The 16,573-nt window shown below is 44.3% G+C and overlaps 1 protein-coding gene across 3 annotated transcripts in view; it reads right to left on the reverse strand.

The window, feature by feature from the left end:
* COLEC11 (collectin subfamily member 11) overlaps positions 1 to 16,573 on the reverse strand; it is a 422,362-nt gene that overhangs the window by 101,694 nt on the left and 304,095 nt on the right. For all 3 annotated transcript variants that reach the window (XM_086926377.1, XM_086926375.1, XM_086926376.1), the window contains exon 4: positions 7,698 to 7,769. In XM_086926377.1, the coding sequence (XP_086782503.1) occupies positions 7,698 to 7,769 (72 nt within the window). The remainder of the gene's footprint in view (positions 1 to 7,697; positions 7,770 to 16,573) is intronic.

A 16,573-nucleotide genomic window follows, 5' to 3' on the forward strand; every position in this document is an offset into this window, starting at 1 on the left:
GCATACATAAGATCAGTTAAGCCCTTCCAGGCTCATGACGAGCTGGGCTCGTCATGGTGTAGCCTCCTCACACGCTGATGACGAGCCCAGCTCGTCATGTAACATGGGTTTTTTAAAATCCCAGCATAGAAGGAGAATTCCACTAGCGCGCATGTGGTTAAAGCAATCGTTTTTTATATGCCCAGGATTCCACTGCACTAATTGGATCTGCCGTCGGGAACAAAAAATATAGATAAATAAATATATTATTATGACGCACGATCTTGTCACAGGCAGTACAGGCACCGCCAAGCCTGATTACTGTAACTAGTTAAAAAACAGTAATCTTTATTTGACCTGGAATATTTTAATGAGCATTATCAAACAGACAAGCACAGTTGGATGCCTTCATCATAAACTACCTTACCATGACAGGTGTGCCTCGTCCAAAAGACAGGATTTGCCTCTTCTAAGCAGTGAACCTATTATTGCTTAAAAAATATGCCTAGTCAGTAACTATGCCCCCTGTCATATCTTGACAAGAATAACTACACACACATGAGGTCTTTAAAGGAGCTTTATTACATGCTTCCTTCCTCGTGCCTGTCCCTATTCTAACTGCCCTGGTTCCGGTCACTGGCCCCTCCTGTTCCTGTTCCTCCCTCTCAACTCCACCCCAACCACTAGACCACATTGTACAATCGGACATCTCCCCCCTTCTTAACAAACTGAACTTAATTTCCACAGTGTTCGCAATTCTTCAGTCCACCACACGGGTTGTCGGACAACTTGTTCTTCGAGTATCAGTAGCGTCGAATCCGTGGGGGTCCTGACGTTGATCACTCTTTCCGGCGTCTTAGCCAAAACATCCTTGACGACCGGATTGCACTTCTGAAAGGGTGACCCATTGGGTATGGGCGGCTTATTATCCAGTTCCGCAGTTGTCATGGTTCTTTCATGTTGTGTGACTGCTGCTGGCTCAACTCGGCAGTGGCAGTCTGCGTGCCTTGGTGACTCTTGTTCTGTTGACGGTTGATCTTCTTTAGGAGTGGATAATGTTCCGGTCTTCTTCCAAACTCCCTCCTGTAAGGTTATTTCTCTTTGTCTCGTCCGGTTGGGAGCAACACTGTTCATCTGTGCACCGTCGGGCACGCCAGACATCAATGTACCATCTGAGGTGGGTGTCCTGTCTTGATTCTTGGCCTCATTTGCTGCCACTGTTCGTTTCTTCCCTTCTCGCTCATGGTTGAGGCTGGCGAGACCCTTGACCACCTGGTCATGTGTCTGTTTGTCTCTCATTTGGTGGCAGTTTGTTTCTGTCACCACGTTCGGTCCTCCCCGTAGGGTGACGGGATAGTCCTTTGCCACTGAATAGATATTGTCCCATCTCTCTGTTCTCCTTCCATCAGTTCTTTTAGTCAACCTCTCTGACCCCATCAGGGGTGACGGTATCTTATTTATGTCTTGAGGTGACGATGGCTGACGTGACGTGTTGTCCTTTGGTTCTGTTGTGCGTCCGGGTGATTGATGCCATGGCTGTGGTCGGGACCATGATTTTGTTGACCCAAATGATCGGACAGACATGTCTTCCGACTCGGAGGAGTCGGTTGCCAATTTCCTCTGAGAACGTTCTTTTGAGGGCGTCGTGACTGATATGTTTATTGAGTTGGCATTCTGGGATGACATGCTCCTGGAGTCGGAGTTGTTTACGGAGCATTTCCGTGGGTATGTTTCCTTTTGTGTCCTCTGTGTTGTTGCTGTGGGGGGATCGTTTACGTCATTAGTTTGGTCTCGGAGCATTTGGTCTTCACCCTTTCCACGGGACATCAATTGTCTCTTCTCCGCTTTCTCGTTGACACAACTGTCTGTAGTGCACATGCCTCTCCCTTTCTGGTGTCTGAGTGGCTTGCTACTCCTCGTGCGGTTGGTTTCTTTTCCTCGCTTGTTGTTTGTGTTAACGTCCGTGTCATTGGGGTGATTTGTCTCACTGCTTGATGCTTCCTCGGACTCATCTGTAGACTTTAGTGCATGGCGGGAGGATGGCCGGGGTTGTCCGCGTGCTGGTTCCCGGCATTGACGGGATAGGTCCCTTCTTCCGTAGGTCATCTTTCTTACCTTCTTGTTGAGCAATCTGCCATCTTGTCCATGGGTGAGATTTGTCCTGCTTGACACGTCATCTGTTTCATAATCGTTCTCGTCATCAGTTGACGGACTCCTTGAGGTTGAATAACTTTGTGAGGTTGTATCAGTGTCCTCATCTGTTGACTGACTCCTTGAGGTTGAATAGCTCCATGAGGTTGCATCCGTACCGCTTTCGCGATCCTGATTCATCCTTGTCTTTTGTGATGGTGACTTGGAGTGTTCCATAACGTTCTGTCTCTGGATTCTTGACTCTGATTCACCCTCCCTCTTTTCAGCTTTGTTTGTTTCTTGGGCCTCTCCCTTAGGCATGAGGGGTGCCTCTTTCCAGACATCCATGCGTCTTGCATTTGATTGCACGTCTTTCGAGAAGTCTTTTGCTTTTATTCGCACTCCAGCCTCGGCCCCTCTGATGATTCTCTTTAGCGACCATTGTTCCTGAAGAATCTTGCGCTTCGTGTCTGCGCTTGAACAACCTTCGATTATTCGGAGTCGAACTGCTTCCTCATTAGTAAATGTGTTAAAGTGGCAACAGGGTACCAGACTTAGTAACCGGGTAATGAATCTCGGCAGTGGTTCTCCTGGTTTATGCCGCGCTGTATGGAAAGCGATGCGAGCATGATCCACTTCCACCAGTGCATGAAAATGGGCACGTAGCGTCACTTGGAGTCTTCCATAGCTCTCTGTGTCCCTTTTGGGAAATGATCTGATTAGGCGACGGCCCTCATGACCGACTAGCTGGAGGAGTAGTGTCAGACATTGTCCATCCCTTTGTTCATCGATTGCATCAAGAAAATCGTCCAGGGAGTCCAGCCACCGATTCCATTCGAGACCCAGATTCCGAGTGTCAGTCTGTGTCACTGGGGGTGGCACTTCAATACAGGGATTAGACCGTTGAGTTGCTTTTCCCGCTGCCATGAGGGAGGAAGATTCCGATCTGCTCTGATTACAGGACTGTTCACTCTGCTCAATTGTTTGTCTTCACTTGGTGCCAAACGTCTACTTTGGCGCTTGTCTTTGCTCGTACTTCTTACATTCGGGATCTGCGTTTGTTTGTGCTTGCTGACTTCGGAGCTTGTGGTCGTCCGTGCTTGTTTATGTTCAGTGCAGTCTTCGCTTGTTTCCGGTACCGACTTGTGCTTGGCGCGCTGTGAATCGTGTAGGTGCCAGTGCTTGTTGCTGACAGTTGCTTTTATTCATTCGCTTCCTTGTCACCGGTATTAGTGCGTGTTTGTGTTCACCGTTTACTTTGCTTGGCTATGGCATTTGCTGGCGTATATTTCCTCTGGCCGATGCGTGTTCTTTCATTACGCCTGCCACGGCTTGTTCGCTTGTGTGGATCAATGTTTGCTTCTACTCTTTTGCCAACCTCCGTTCATTTAAGGTTGCTAAGACTGATTCCTTATTGTTCATTTGTAGGTAGCAATGCTTGTTTCATTCTTATTACTGGTGCTGGTTTGTTAAAATCACTTCGATTCATCACACTCCTTGTTGCTTGTATCAGTGCTCAATTGTGCTCAAGATAGTCTTCGTTTGTTATTTGTGTTAGCTCGTGCTTGTTTCATTTGTATTTCCGGCATCTGCTTGTGCTTGTCTACAAATTGCACTTTTGCATGTACTCGTGGTTGTTTACTTGTTTAGTCTCGGGCGTCGACTCGTGCTTGTTTTCTCTTTACCTTCGTTCATGATTATTTATTGTGAACCCTCGCACTTGCTTCTGCTTGTTGTGCTGTTGCGGTTTTACTATTGCCTTTATCTGTCTCTTGCAATTACCAATGCTTGTTGGATTGCTGCCACTTTGAATTTATCAACGTTTGTTCGTTTCGATCCACCAGTGCTTGTTTCCTTCAAGACTTGCGGTTGCTCGTGTTTGTTTGCATTGTTTTATCCTTCCTGCATTTGCCAATGCTTGATACAACATAGGTGCCAATGCTTGTTTACTTGTATTCTGTCAATGTGCGTTCATCGATATAGTCCGTCACTTGCCAGTGTTCATTCAATGTCATCATTTTATTTACCAATGCTTGTTATATTATGGGCGCCAATGCTTGTTGCTTGTCTTTATCAATGCTCGTTGCCAAGCTCTGCTTGCCTGACTTAAAGATGGCCGCCTGGATCTCTAACAGGGGATGGGAGCAAAACTGCCTGACTCTAAGATGGCCGCTGTAGTGGAAATCTCGTTTCTGCCGAGATTTGGCTCTTTTTGCTGCTTCCACGCCGATGTTTACTCACCGGACCGATGGCAGGCACACAAGACGCTCGCGGAGGCCAGGACCACTGCTCCTCAATGCAGCTGAGTCTCCAGACGCGGACCACTGCTCCTCAACGCAGCTGAGTCTCCAGACGCTTCTTGGGACACAGGTAGGACCGGGGTGGGCTCCCGTCCTCGGTGTCTTTTCTCTTCAGTCTTGTGCCGGTCCCTGGAGGAGGCAGGGCTTTGTCGATGCTGCACACGCTTCTGGGCCGTCAGCACATACCGGTGAGGTCGGGGTAGGCTCCCGACTTCATTTCTTTCCACGCGTGCCGTGTCTCACGCATCGGGGGTAAGTGTCTGGCTTCAGCGCATGCCGGCGCTCTTTCCCCAGCACTTCTTCACAGCTTCCACAATGTCTCACACGCTCCTCAACTACTGGAGCAGCAGGGTAGGATCGGGGTAGGCTCCCGATCTCTGTCTCCGCAGCGCACCACTGATTACATGCCCCGGGATAAGCTTCTGGTTTTGGCGCCACACAGCGCTTCCATTCAAATCTTCTTTAGCGCTCGACCACGCTGATCCTGCAAAGCTCTACGCGACTGGCACTCGCGGAGCTGGGACAATTATCGCTGGCCTCAGGTTCTTGGCGGCAATTTCACTGGGGCACACGTGTCGCGACGGCGACTTTCCTTTTCTTGGTGCCCAGGGACAGGACGTTTCTTTGCAGGGTTCAGGGATGCCAGGCTGCAAATCCCACCCTCGTCGCCAGTTGTCATATCTTGACAAGAATAACTACACACACATGAGGTCTTTAAAGGAGCTTTATTACATGCTTCCTTCCTCGTGCCTGTCCCTATTCTAACTGCCCTGGTTCCGGTCACTGGCCCCTCCTGTTCCTGTTCCTCCCTCTCAACTCCACCCCAACCACTAGACCACATTGTACAATCGGACACCCCCTCCTCTCATAGGATACATTTATAAGGAGAACCCCCACAACTAGTGATTTTTGTCAAACAAGATTGGCCTTATATAGTTTTGATTAAAGGGATGTTGAGCGGCTGTCTTTTTTAGATTTATTTACAATCAAAAGAGTTTTGTTTTTATATCTGGATTATACAACTGGTTGGCAGAGTGTGTGCCTGTTTTGCACACCATTTAGTAAACTTTGCTGTTGTTAGTGAAAGCGTTGTGAGGAATACTGATTAAACACTGTTGGAGAACTCTATTAAGGCGTCTATTTTTTCTCAAATCAAAATGCAGGAAGTAATAGGGAGGTCCAGTAACCTGTAACTGACACCGTACTAGACAACACACTTTACAGTAACATTTACATATTTAAGCATATTTGCAATTTAAAGCACAAGCTGATAAAGTGATTTGTTCAGAATCATATATTTTTGGTGATGTGCTGAGAAAGGATTTCAATCCCAAGCCACCAGCTCCATGGTAAGTATTTTAGCCACTAGACCACATCTTCAGCGAGCCATCTCCAGATCTGACATTTTCTTCAAAAAACATTGTTCGATGAACACACACCAACATGTTCATATCACAGATTCGAAGAAAAAAAGGATTCGGATGGCTGGCCCCATTACAGCTCAGTGTGAAATGTGGGCCATTTCCAAGGGCAATAGGAAAAACGAGTTGCGAGATGCACACCACAGGTCCTCCGTGTTTTAAATAGAAACTAGTCATTTAAAGCTTAACATTTTAGGCGTGCAAGCATGGTTAGCGCTCCGTCCAGTTGCGCTGCAATATGAACAAAACACTCAAGAACCAATTTACGGCGCCATTTCAGCTGCACAGCCGACAATGAGTAAAATCAATTAAGTACTTCATCATTTATCTCATGTAATCCTTATTCTTCTCTGATCATTTTTCTTTTTCAACTTGCCAGTTTCTTCAATTCATTTTACTCATTTTCATTCTAGAATAAACAAATGAATAAATGTAACCATAATGTGGTACCCTTCTACATATTAAGCACAAAAACAAAAACTCTTTTCCTACTGAAAACTCCTGCTTTGTACTGGAGGGTTACTACAAAGAAGGAGTTTTCAGTAGGAAAAGAGTGTTACGTACTCCTTTGGATTAACGCTATAGGCTGAGTGAATTTAGTAAGCATATAAATCTGTAAATAAATAATGTTTTTGTGCTTAATATGTAGAAGGGTACCACATTATGGTTACATTTATTCATTTGTTTATTCTGGATACCCCTGACGAAGGGATGATTTCCCGAAATGCATTGGGTTTTTAATAAAATGCATGACATCTGGAAACCATTTTGCCTCCTGTGTGTTTGTGACCCATCTTACATCGAATGAAAATGAGTAAAATGAATTGAAGAAATTGACAAGTTGAAAAAGAAAAATGATCAGAGAAGAATAAGGATTACATGAGATAAATGATGAAGTACTTAATTGATTGGACTCATTGTCGGCTGTGCAGCTGAAATGGCGCCGTAAATTGGTTCCTGAGTGTTTTGTCCATTTCCAAGGGCTTCACTGCCAAGACCATGACGTTTTCACTCTTGCAAATTTGATCAGCATATAGGGCCTGATTACTATGCCGGTCAGACTTAAGTCCGACCGGCACCGCTTTGGAAGCAGGTCTGCCCGACTAGTAGTCAGCGGTCCAGCTGCCCGCTTTACAATGCGCCCGCCTTCATGGCGGTCGCAATATGTATACTTTGTATTGCGGCATTTGCTGAGGGCTGCAGCACAAGCCACAGTACAAAATATAGACATCTGACATATCCCTGCACTGTGTGGCAGGCACCATGAGGTGCCTGTCACATGGTACAAGGATATGTAGTGGTGCACCACAGGTGCCCCCCAAGGTCCAGAAGGGAAGGGGGTCCTGCTGGGGGCCCACAAGTCACTTTTCGCCTGCCTTTTCATGGCGGGTTGACTGCCATGAAAGGGCCGGTGGAAAGGGACATCCTAAATCCCTATGGCGGTGCCGGAGCAGGCACCGCCTCATTATAGGGAATAGGAGTCCGAACTCCACACTGACAGGATCCTCTTTCCTGTCTGACGCGGAGGTCTTTCCCCCCGCCAGTCGAGATCTGACCACCTGCATCATAATGCGGTGGTCATGCAGGTGGTCAGATCCAATGGGCTGGTGGGACCGCCACCGACTGCCTGCCGGTGATGGTTCCACCGCTATCGTAATCAGGCCCTAAGTCACCAGTGAAGAGTTATTTTCACTTACATGCACAACATTTTTTGTGAATTGGGCCCAAACAAAACAAAAATATTTTTAAGAGCAAGAACCAGAAAATGAGAATTTTATAAACTAATTTTTTTTTTGGAAGCATCACAGGGCAGTCCATCAAGCCCATTGCTCGATAGTGCATGACAGAAATGGATGAACATAAATACCTTTCGAACCAATTGGGCCAATTTTTCCATGGCGACCCATTCCACCCTTCAGTCCCTTGTCACCGAATTCTCCTATAAACAAAACAAAATAAAAACTGTCTGTGACACATGGATTTAATGTTTTAGTTAGTTTTATTAGTAAAGCAATTGTGGATTTTTAGATCAACGTATGTTCATAATGTATGTGGAACTGTGTTATATATAGCGTGGCCTTGCCAATACGTGTCCAACATAAGGTAAACTAATAAACCTGGACAAGCCTTTTATGGCTTAAGGCCCTGTTAGTTCAATCCCAGATGGAAGCAATCTGGAGCCTAAAATCCTGGGTTGATTGGGTTATTTCACCGCTACCACCCAGCATAGGTTTCTGCATAGTTTTAATTTTGAGTCAGACTAACTGTACATAGTTGGATGAAGTGGTTTTCCGGATGGCTTTTAAAAGGCTCCAATATTTGCTGTAAAAGGCAACGTAGTTGGACTTTGAAGCGACAATCTTAGCCCTTCACACTGCATGCAAACCCCAGTTATTCTACATATGCACACAGCTGCCAAATTCTCCCGCACATAGAATCTGTTCTCCTGTGTGCTGGTGGCCTGCGCAGTCCATTTATACCACCCATGAGTACGCAATCATGTTGTGGCTCAGCTTCCTCGAAAACACTATTCCTAAACACTGCTGTAAAACTTATTAATAACAATATTATTTCTCTTGATATCCTTCGTCAATACATTAACTATATGAATGGGAGTTTTTCCAGTCAGATTGATTGAGCAATTTCCTTAATTTCTAAACATGAAATAAACTTTACACAAAACACGTAACTAGTACCTCTACAACAGGAATTCTAAAAAATACCTACACAATTAGATATTTACAAAACACTATAATTAAACTGATTGAAAAAAACAGTAAATAAAACAATATTGGCATCATCACAGTAAAATAACATACTCCACAGGAATTTCAATTTAAACTCTCTTTCGTGACAGAAACCTACATATATGCAGATCACTATGAGGCTGGTTCCAAAACTTTTTGCTCATCAACGTTGAACTTACATGTTAAAAAATGCCACCTGTGGTCTAACTTCTAGCTCCTTAGTCAAAGAACGACGATATGCAAATATTTACTCTAGCACTTGGAATGTAGCTGGACAGAAAATCTGATCATAGGCCCTTCCCGCTGGAGAACGAAGACCACCTCTTCTTGGATCGCGACGGACTGCTCTTCAGGCACGTCCTCAACGTTTGCTCATGGACAGTACGGCTATGACTTTGAAACTGACTGCCCTCCCCCTCCTGACTCTCTTGCTCATTTTCCCCTCTAGTTACCCTACGCGAAATTTGCTCTTGGTGTATTTGGAATTTGCTCCCTTGACTTTCTGACTTGGACTCTGATGCTCCCCGCCATTTTGTGATCTTCTTCTTTGACTCCCCTGTCCTGTCATCTTAGTGATCTTTGACCTCTTCCTCTGTCCCAGCTGGTCTCCAGCCGGGCGACCTTTCTATTGTCTTGGACCTACTCCTCCTTGACGATCTTATTAATCTCTCTGGTCCCTCTCCCGTTTTGTTTCACTCTCACTTTCCTGTACTTATCTGCCTTCCTTTCCATTTCTTTCTATTCTTCCCCCTCTTCCTTCCCCTGCCCCCTGAACAACTGGCTGAACGATGGCAAGAATTCCCTGCTCTGTAAATATGTAATATATAATTTTCCAAGCCTAATCGCTGTTAAAATTTAATCCTGAGTGAATTTGCAACTGGATATATTTTTATCTCTAACCACTAGTATATGTAGTTGACCTTTGTACTTACTACCATTCCTAAGTGATTTTAGAGTTTATCTGTTTGTATCTCTTCCTTGAGTGACTTTACAACTTGTACATTTTGCGCTGTTCTACAGGAGTTGCAGAGATTTCAGTCGATAGCAGCGAAACTGGTGTTAAATAGGAAACACAGATCCTCAACGGCGCTGGCAACAAAGGATCTCCATTGGCTACCTATCAAGGAAAGAATTCAGTTTAAGTCTCTCTGCATTGTATTCAGAGCAGCACACGGTCTGGGTCCAGTGCCTTTGCAGGAGAAGCTAACCTGATATAATCCTGGGAGAAATCTCCGTTCTACCAGTGCAAATCTGGTGACGACCAACAGATTTAAGAAGTCCATGATGGGAGTTAGAGCATTTGGTATAGCAGCGTCACGCCTCTGGAATGAGTTCCCTCAGAGTATTAGACAATCTAATTCCCTTTTTCTTTTTAGAAAAAGCTTGAAAACCTGGCTTTTCCCCAGGAATGAGTAAAATAAGTTTTTCACTTGTAAAATGGATTTATGCCTGCTGTTGTCATCTGTTAAGTCGCAGCGCCAGGATACCCGTAGGGTGACAGTTTGCGCTATACAAGTTTACAATACAATACAATACATTTGCAATTTTTCCCTCCTTTTCACTGCACTTGTATATATAACTCTAACCACTGGTATAGGTAGTAGACCTTTGTACTTACTACCATTCCTATTTGATTGTAGAGTTTATCTGTTTGTATCTCTTCCTTGAGTGACTTTACAACTTGTACATTTGCAAATTTTTCTGTTTATATCTCTTATGTAACTCATGTAATCCAAAGTCCTTATGTAACGCAACTGGTTCTTTTGTAAAGCGCTCTGACACCTTCAGGTAATGTTCGCGCTATATAAAATCGCAATAAATAAAAAAACACTCAGGAAGATTAATAGGTATTCTGGGCTCGAGACTATGGAATGCTGTAATGGGTGGCAGCTCTGTGCGACCCCGTGTTGGACAGGTCGCACAGAGCTGTCACGCGCTGCAACAAATACCCAGTGTCCTGGGCTCTGGGCAGAAGCTTGCTTACTTGAGTTCAGCAAACTTTTCCAACCCAGGACCAAAGGATGACCGATCCAGGTCCATGCTGTACACTGGCATGGATTCAGGTTCCTTGGATTCGGGTCATCTTAGTCACTCTGATTCTGTTTATCTTTCTTCTAGCGCTGTAAGGCGGCCAGATGGATGGGCATCGCTCATAAAACTTCCAATAAACAAATACATGGCAGCTTTTACTCAGTGTGAAGGTATGGATTAGGTATGAGGGAAGGGATGTTTCCAAGGGGATGCCAGGCAAAATATATGGAACTACTGCAATGTTGTAACTTTGTCAGCGATTGGAACTATATTGCATGGCAATATCCACCCTGGAGACAGGTCAGAATATTTAAATAGGTGTTAGTGTGTTTCAAGGATGAAAAGGCGGGAACACCTGTCATAGTAAGGAAAAAAAACAGACCTGCCTGCTTCTTTTAACCAGGAAGTTCTTCAGCCTCAGCTGCACAGCTGCAAAGCTGGACTACAGCACCTTGTATATTTTCCATGGCAGATATGATACAAACGGACAAACGGAAGGGTACAAGCAATAAAAGACACACTCACACACACAGCCACAAATAGAATACCTCAAGTGCTCCCTCACAAAGGGAGCAAACATTTACAATAATCTCCAGGCAACATTCGCTCACCTCTTACCAAGTAAGACCATGGTTTCTCCTTTCACCCCAAAATCTCCTCATCCCCACGAGGCAGTGGTTAATGTGTGTAGGTGGTGCTGACCATCACCGCTAAGACTTATTTCTCAAGACTGAGTCTCTTTTGTGCTGCTGTTTGGCCATGCCCAGCATTGGCAGCACATATTTTCAAGGCCCGGACACGTTGCTTCAAGAACTGTAGCCCTTCTCTGTATCACAGGATGTATACACAAAGAGACACCAGAAAAAGAACCAACTCACTTCAATGAGCATCAGCACTACCCATTCCACACTTGTATCATGTTGGAAATTAACCATTCAGCTGGGTGGGCTCATCACACGTGGGCTGTGAACATACACGGCTTATCTAGCCCAAAACTCATTTTCATTTGTAGGGGTGCATTATAATCACACTTACCGGACGTACCTACCAGGTTTGGGAAGGCAGTGATCGGTCTACATCTATCCCCCTCCAGTGTGGAGTGCCACAGGGCTCTTCCCTCAGCCCGACATTGTTTAATGTATATATGGCCCCATTGGAGGATGTGTTGGCCCCTTACGACATCAAGATCGTCAGTTATGCGGATGATACGCAGCTGGTGGTTGCCCTATCCCAACTGGTAGAGAATCCTGACCTACTGCACTCCTGCCTGTCGGAAGTTCACACTTGGATGGATGAGTCAGCTCTTAAGCTGAATGGCTCGAAGACAGAAATAATGCTGTTAGGGAGTAAAACTCCCTCACTCCCTCTGACCAGTTGGCCGAGCTGCATGGGAGACCTCCCAAGCTCGAAAGAGGTGATCAAGAGCCTGGGGGTCTGGCTAGAGCAAGACTTGTCGTTTAGGACCCAAGCCAAGAGAACTGCAGGAGTGTGTTTTGCCCTGCTACGTTCAGCCCGTAATATTTTCCCTCTTTTGCCTGTAACATCAAGGAAGTTGCTGATCCAGGGGCTGATCACATCAAGACTGGATTACAGTAACGCCATCTTTTTGGGCGCTCCTGAATCCACTTTTAATAAACTCCAACAGGTCCAAAATGCGGCGGCAAGGCTGCTCATGGGCATCCCTAGGACACAGTCAGCCAGACCTGCCCTAAAGGCACTGCACTGGCTTCCAGTGCGGGAAAGAGTCAAATTTAAAGCACTCTATACAGCCCATAAAATCCTCCAGGGGAAGGGCCCCCCAATATTGAGGAATTTAGCGGTCCCCTACAAAGCGAGCAGAACGCTGCGCTCTGATCAAAAACACCTTCTTTTAGTCCCCAGAGTTAAAAGGGCCCGCACCGGCCGGAGAAGATTTTCAGTTTACACAGCGAAGCTGTGGAACTTGCTTCCTTTAAAATTGCGTGCTGAGACCTGCACATTGCGATTTCGCAAATGTCTCAAAACCCATTTGTTTCCTGCTTGACTGCACTAAACTGGCCGTTTTTACTATCTGATGGTGTCTGGAAAAGCGCTGGGATGCCCAAGGGTAACTGCGTGCTATACAAAATTTTAATAATAATAATAATAACTTGTAGAATGCATCTGCATATAATCCTTAGTCGTGTTAACATAAGGTGTTAGGACTTTGAATCGTAATAACATAAATGTGATGTATTTAGGCCACTGCATAGAAAACATGAAGAATTAATGTGAAAAGGAATTGTGACTAGTAAAAAACACTATTGTGAACAATTTGTGTTGTGCAGTCGACAACCATTTATTATTGAATGTGTTCATTAGATCATGTCATTTTATATGCAGATAGGAATATTAACTGAATGTGCCTTATTTCCTAAGCAATTCATAAAGCTCATGTTCCATTTAACTTATGTTAGCTGAATCTAGTGGGCCTGAACTGCATTTCTCTCACTTTAGAATTAATAGTAAATTTCATATGTGCTGTGAATTTAATTCTATCTCATGCTTGTGTTGCAGGTGGAACAAGTGCCTTTCTTAGTTAGAATAATATCTCTGTTTTAGAAGTTAGGCAAGGAGAGAAGAGGATACATTGAGAGTTAAGGCCGATAAGAAGTGCTGCTGTATCCTCACACTGGAGAAGGCCTGGGAATCAAGGTTGTTATGTTGCTGTTAGGCAACATCACTGTCCTGTGAAAACCTACCTGTGGAAACATAGTCAGAGTGGATGGCGTGATCCTAAAGTAATCCTGGGAAGATACCTGTGATATTGGAATGTTGCAAGTAGGGAAAGGGCCCCACTTTGTCACTGCCTTCAGAGAGAGAGCATCTTAGTACATGCTCTGTCTCAATAGCTTCATGCTATTTAACCCATTGATGTGGAGAGACTTCCATGGAACACTCCACATGCTGACACCTTTTCTCAACCCTGTCTCGAAGTATGCTTAATTAGGGATGTCACATTAGCGTTAGCTCAGGGGTAGATTAATGCTTTATTCTCATCAACCCTCAATGCAGGGGAATTTGGACTCATGATCTTTGATCCTCTGCATTCTACTTCTTGAGTTATTTGTCTTGTGCCAGCTGCACTGATTCAACTTTATTTGCATATTTGACTTTATGTTGATTCCAATGTATTTCTACACCCTCATCTTGAGGTGTCTTTATGTCCAGTTACTTTTGACTTTATAATACATTAACTAACCTAACTTAATAGTTTGTAGTTACTATGTGTCCAGGAGAAGTGTTTTTGATCTGATTGGCATTGTTAATGATTTCTCTCCCCTCCACGCTTACATGCTAAGAAAAATAACCATTGAGTTGTGATTCTAAAACGTACTGGCCCTGCAATTTCACAAGGTAGTATCTCTGCCCACCAGTGCCAGATGTCCCTCTCTGAGCACATCCTTTTCTACCCATTTTTGCAATTGGCACCTGTACAGACCAAACACAGTCTTTGCATGGGCATGAATAAGGCACCTAGGCCGACATGCATCAATCTCGGCTTTTGCGATTTCTAAATTGCGATAAATAGCCATTCGCAATTTAGAAATCGCAAAAGCCTATGCATGATTATTCTTTCCATTTTATGCAATTCGGTAGAAATCGCTATTTTTACCGAATCGCATAAAAAATGCGATTTTCAAATTGCGAATTCACAATTCCCATTCATTCCTATGGGCCAAAAGGCCCATAGGAATGAATGGGAATTGCGAATTCGCAATTTGAAAATCGCAATTCCTCAATCCATTTCAAGGGTGGAGAGGGGGGTCCAAATGACCCCCCCATGCACCCCTGAAATGCATTTTTCGCATCATGTTGCACACACACATGTCCTAAGGACATGTGTGTCCGTAACATGAATGTTTTAAAAATGCATTTTCTGCATTATTTACAGTTTTTGCAAATTTACCGAGTAGTTCAACTACTCGGTAAATTTGTCCCTCTAATTGCGAATTCGCAATTCAAAAAGTATTCATGCATTGCTTTTAAGAAATCGCAAATTTGCGATTTCTTAAAAGCAATCGCATTTTTAGAAATCGCAAAAAAGTTGTGATTTCTAAAAATGCTTGATGCATTCCAAAAAGCATTTTTGGAATCGCAAACGGCCGATTTTAAGGAATCGCACCGTTTGCGACTCCAAAAATGCTTGATGCATGTGGGCCCTAGATTCATGAATCACATTCTGTGCAACAGGAGCCATAAAGCTCTAGAACTACACCAAGAAACAGCATAACACCGGAAAGATTACAAAATGTTGAAATCTGTGGGACAAAGCAGGAGCTGGACACTGAGGCAACCAAAGTATCAACAGAACCCTGAAATGGGAGATGGTGGGGCAGCAGTAGAATGGAGACAAGTCCTAGGAAAGAAAATTGAAGGGCTGTGACTAGATAGCAACACAGGCATAGGAGGCTCCACCTAAACTTGTCAGATGAACCAGAGCCATATACAGATGCAAAGACAACCCAATATGAGGGGAACAAAGACGAGAAGCAAGAAAACATGTGGTGGGAGCAGCAGGAGAATCAGGGATGAGACAAAAGGCTAGCTGTACAACAACACTTTGGTGAGAATCAAAATAGGTGAAGGCTTCTGTATTTCAAGGAGGATTCCCACAAACTCAGGTCTGAAACAAGGCTACTTGCTTGCCACCTTGCTTTTTAATCTATACATAGCCAACTTGTCAAAGCACCTTGATGAAGCAAAGTGCCTCAAACTAGGAGGCCATTACATGACACACCTACTATACACATATGCTGCAGTGCTTCTCAGCCAGACAAAGATTGGCCTTCAATGGCAACCTACCACCCTACATGCCTACCCTGCCAAGAATATGATAGAAAGTAATTGAGCAAAGACCAAGATGGTCATATTTAGTTCAAAACCAAATCTGGTAGGTGGCAGCTTTATGGCATCTGAATCCATCACAGCAAGTACTACAAATATCTGTTCATCTTTCTAGATAGTAAAGGATCAGTAACATCTCACTTACACTCCATAAACAACAAAGGCTTTAGTTTAATGTTTGCTCTCTCAGCAGTCACAGTAAAGGTACGAGAACCAAGACTCAATCCGTTTCTCCAGGAGATGAAAGCAAAAAATCATCCCCGTACTAACCTATGGGAGTGAAATCACCCTGGGCCGGGAAGATGGGCCAGTAGACAAGCTGGTTACCAGAATCTACAAAGCCACTCTCCGCCTTCCAAAGTGTGTCATCAGCACAATTGAGACTTAAGTACAGCATTTTAAAACATTGGGCCAGAGGCAGCTGTTTTCCTAACTTCCGTCGCAGGCTCGGATCTGCACCACCCGACACCATGCACGGTCTAATCTGGTGCGAATTAGAGGGTGCCGATTCAACATCATTGTACAGGTAACATCTCAAGGACAAATTGGTGGAACTCTCCCTGTCAGAGGCCTGGAGAAACACCTCTCTCACCATGTCTTTAAGAATTTAACAAGATCCACAGCAAAAAAATTGTCATAAGTAGAGGATTTGTCAAACCTAAGCACGCGCTCCCATGAGTGGTCAGTTATAAAATCCTATTCTTCCAATAAGCAGCAGACTACCTTTCATGCACATAACCTAAATGGATTAAGGCAAGGCTTGTGGCATAAAGACTGGGAGAGTGGAATCTTCATGCCCACTTTCCTGCCTAGCACTGCTCAGATCCACATACTATGGGCCCGATTCACAGAACTAACTTAAGACAAAATCCTAAACTTACTACTTTTGGTATTCACAGAAGTTAGGATTTTGTCTTAAGTTTGTCTTAAGACAATCTTAAGACAGACTTAAGACAAAATTCTAACTTAAGTCTGTCCTAAGACTTAAGACAAAATCCTAACTTCTGTGAATACCAAAAGTAGTAAGTTCATTCTGTGAATACCAAAATAGCAGTAAGTTTAGGATTGAGTCTTAAGTTCATTCTGTGAATCGGGCCCT

The sequence above is a fragment of the Lissotriton vulgaris genome, chromosome 6 (genome assembly GCF_964263255.1).
Source record: "Lissotriton vulgaris chromosome 6, aLisVul1.2, whole genome shotgun sequence".
In the NCBI taxonomy this organism is placed as follows: Eukaryota; Metazoa; Chordata; class Amphibia; order Caudata; family Salamandridae; genus Lissotriton; species Lissotriton vulgaris.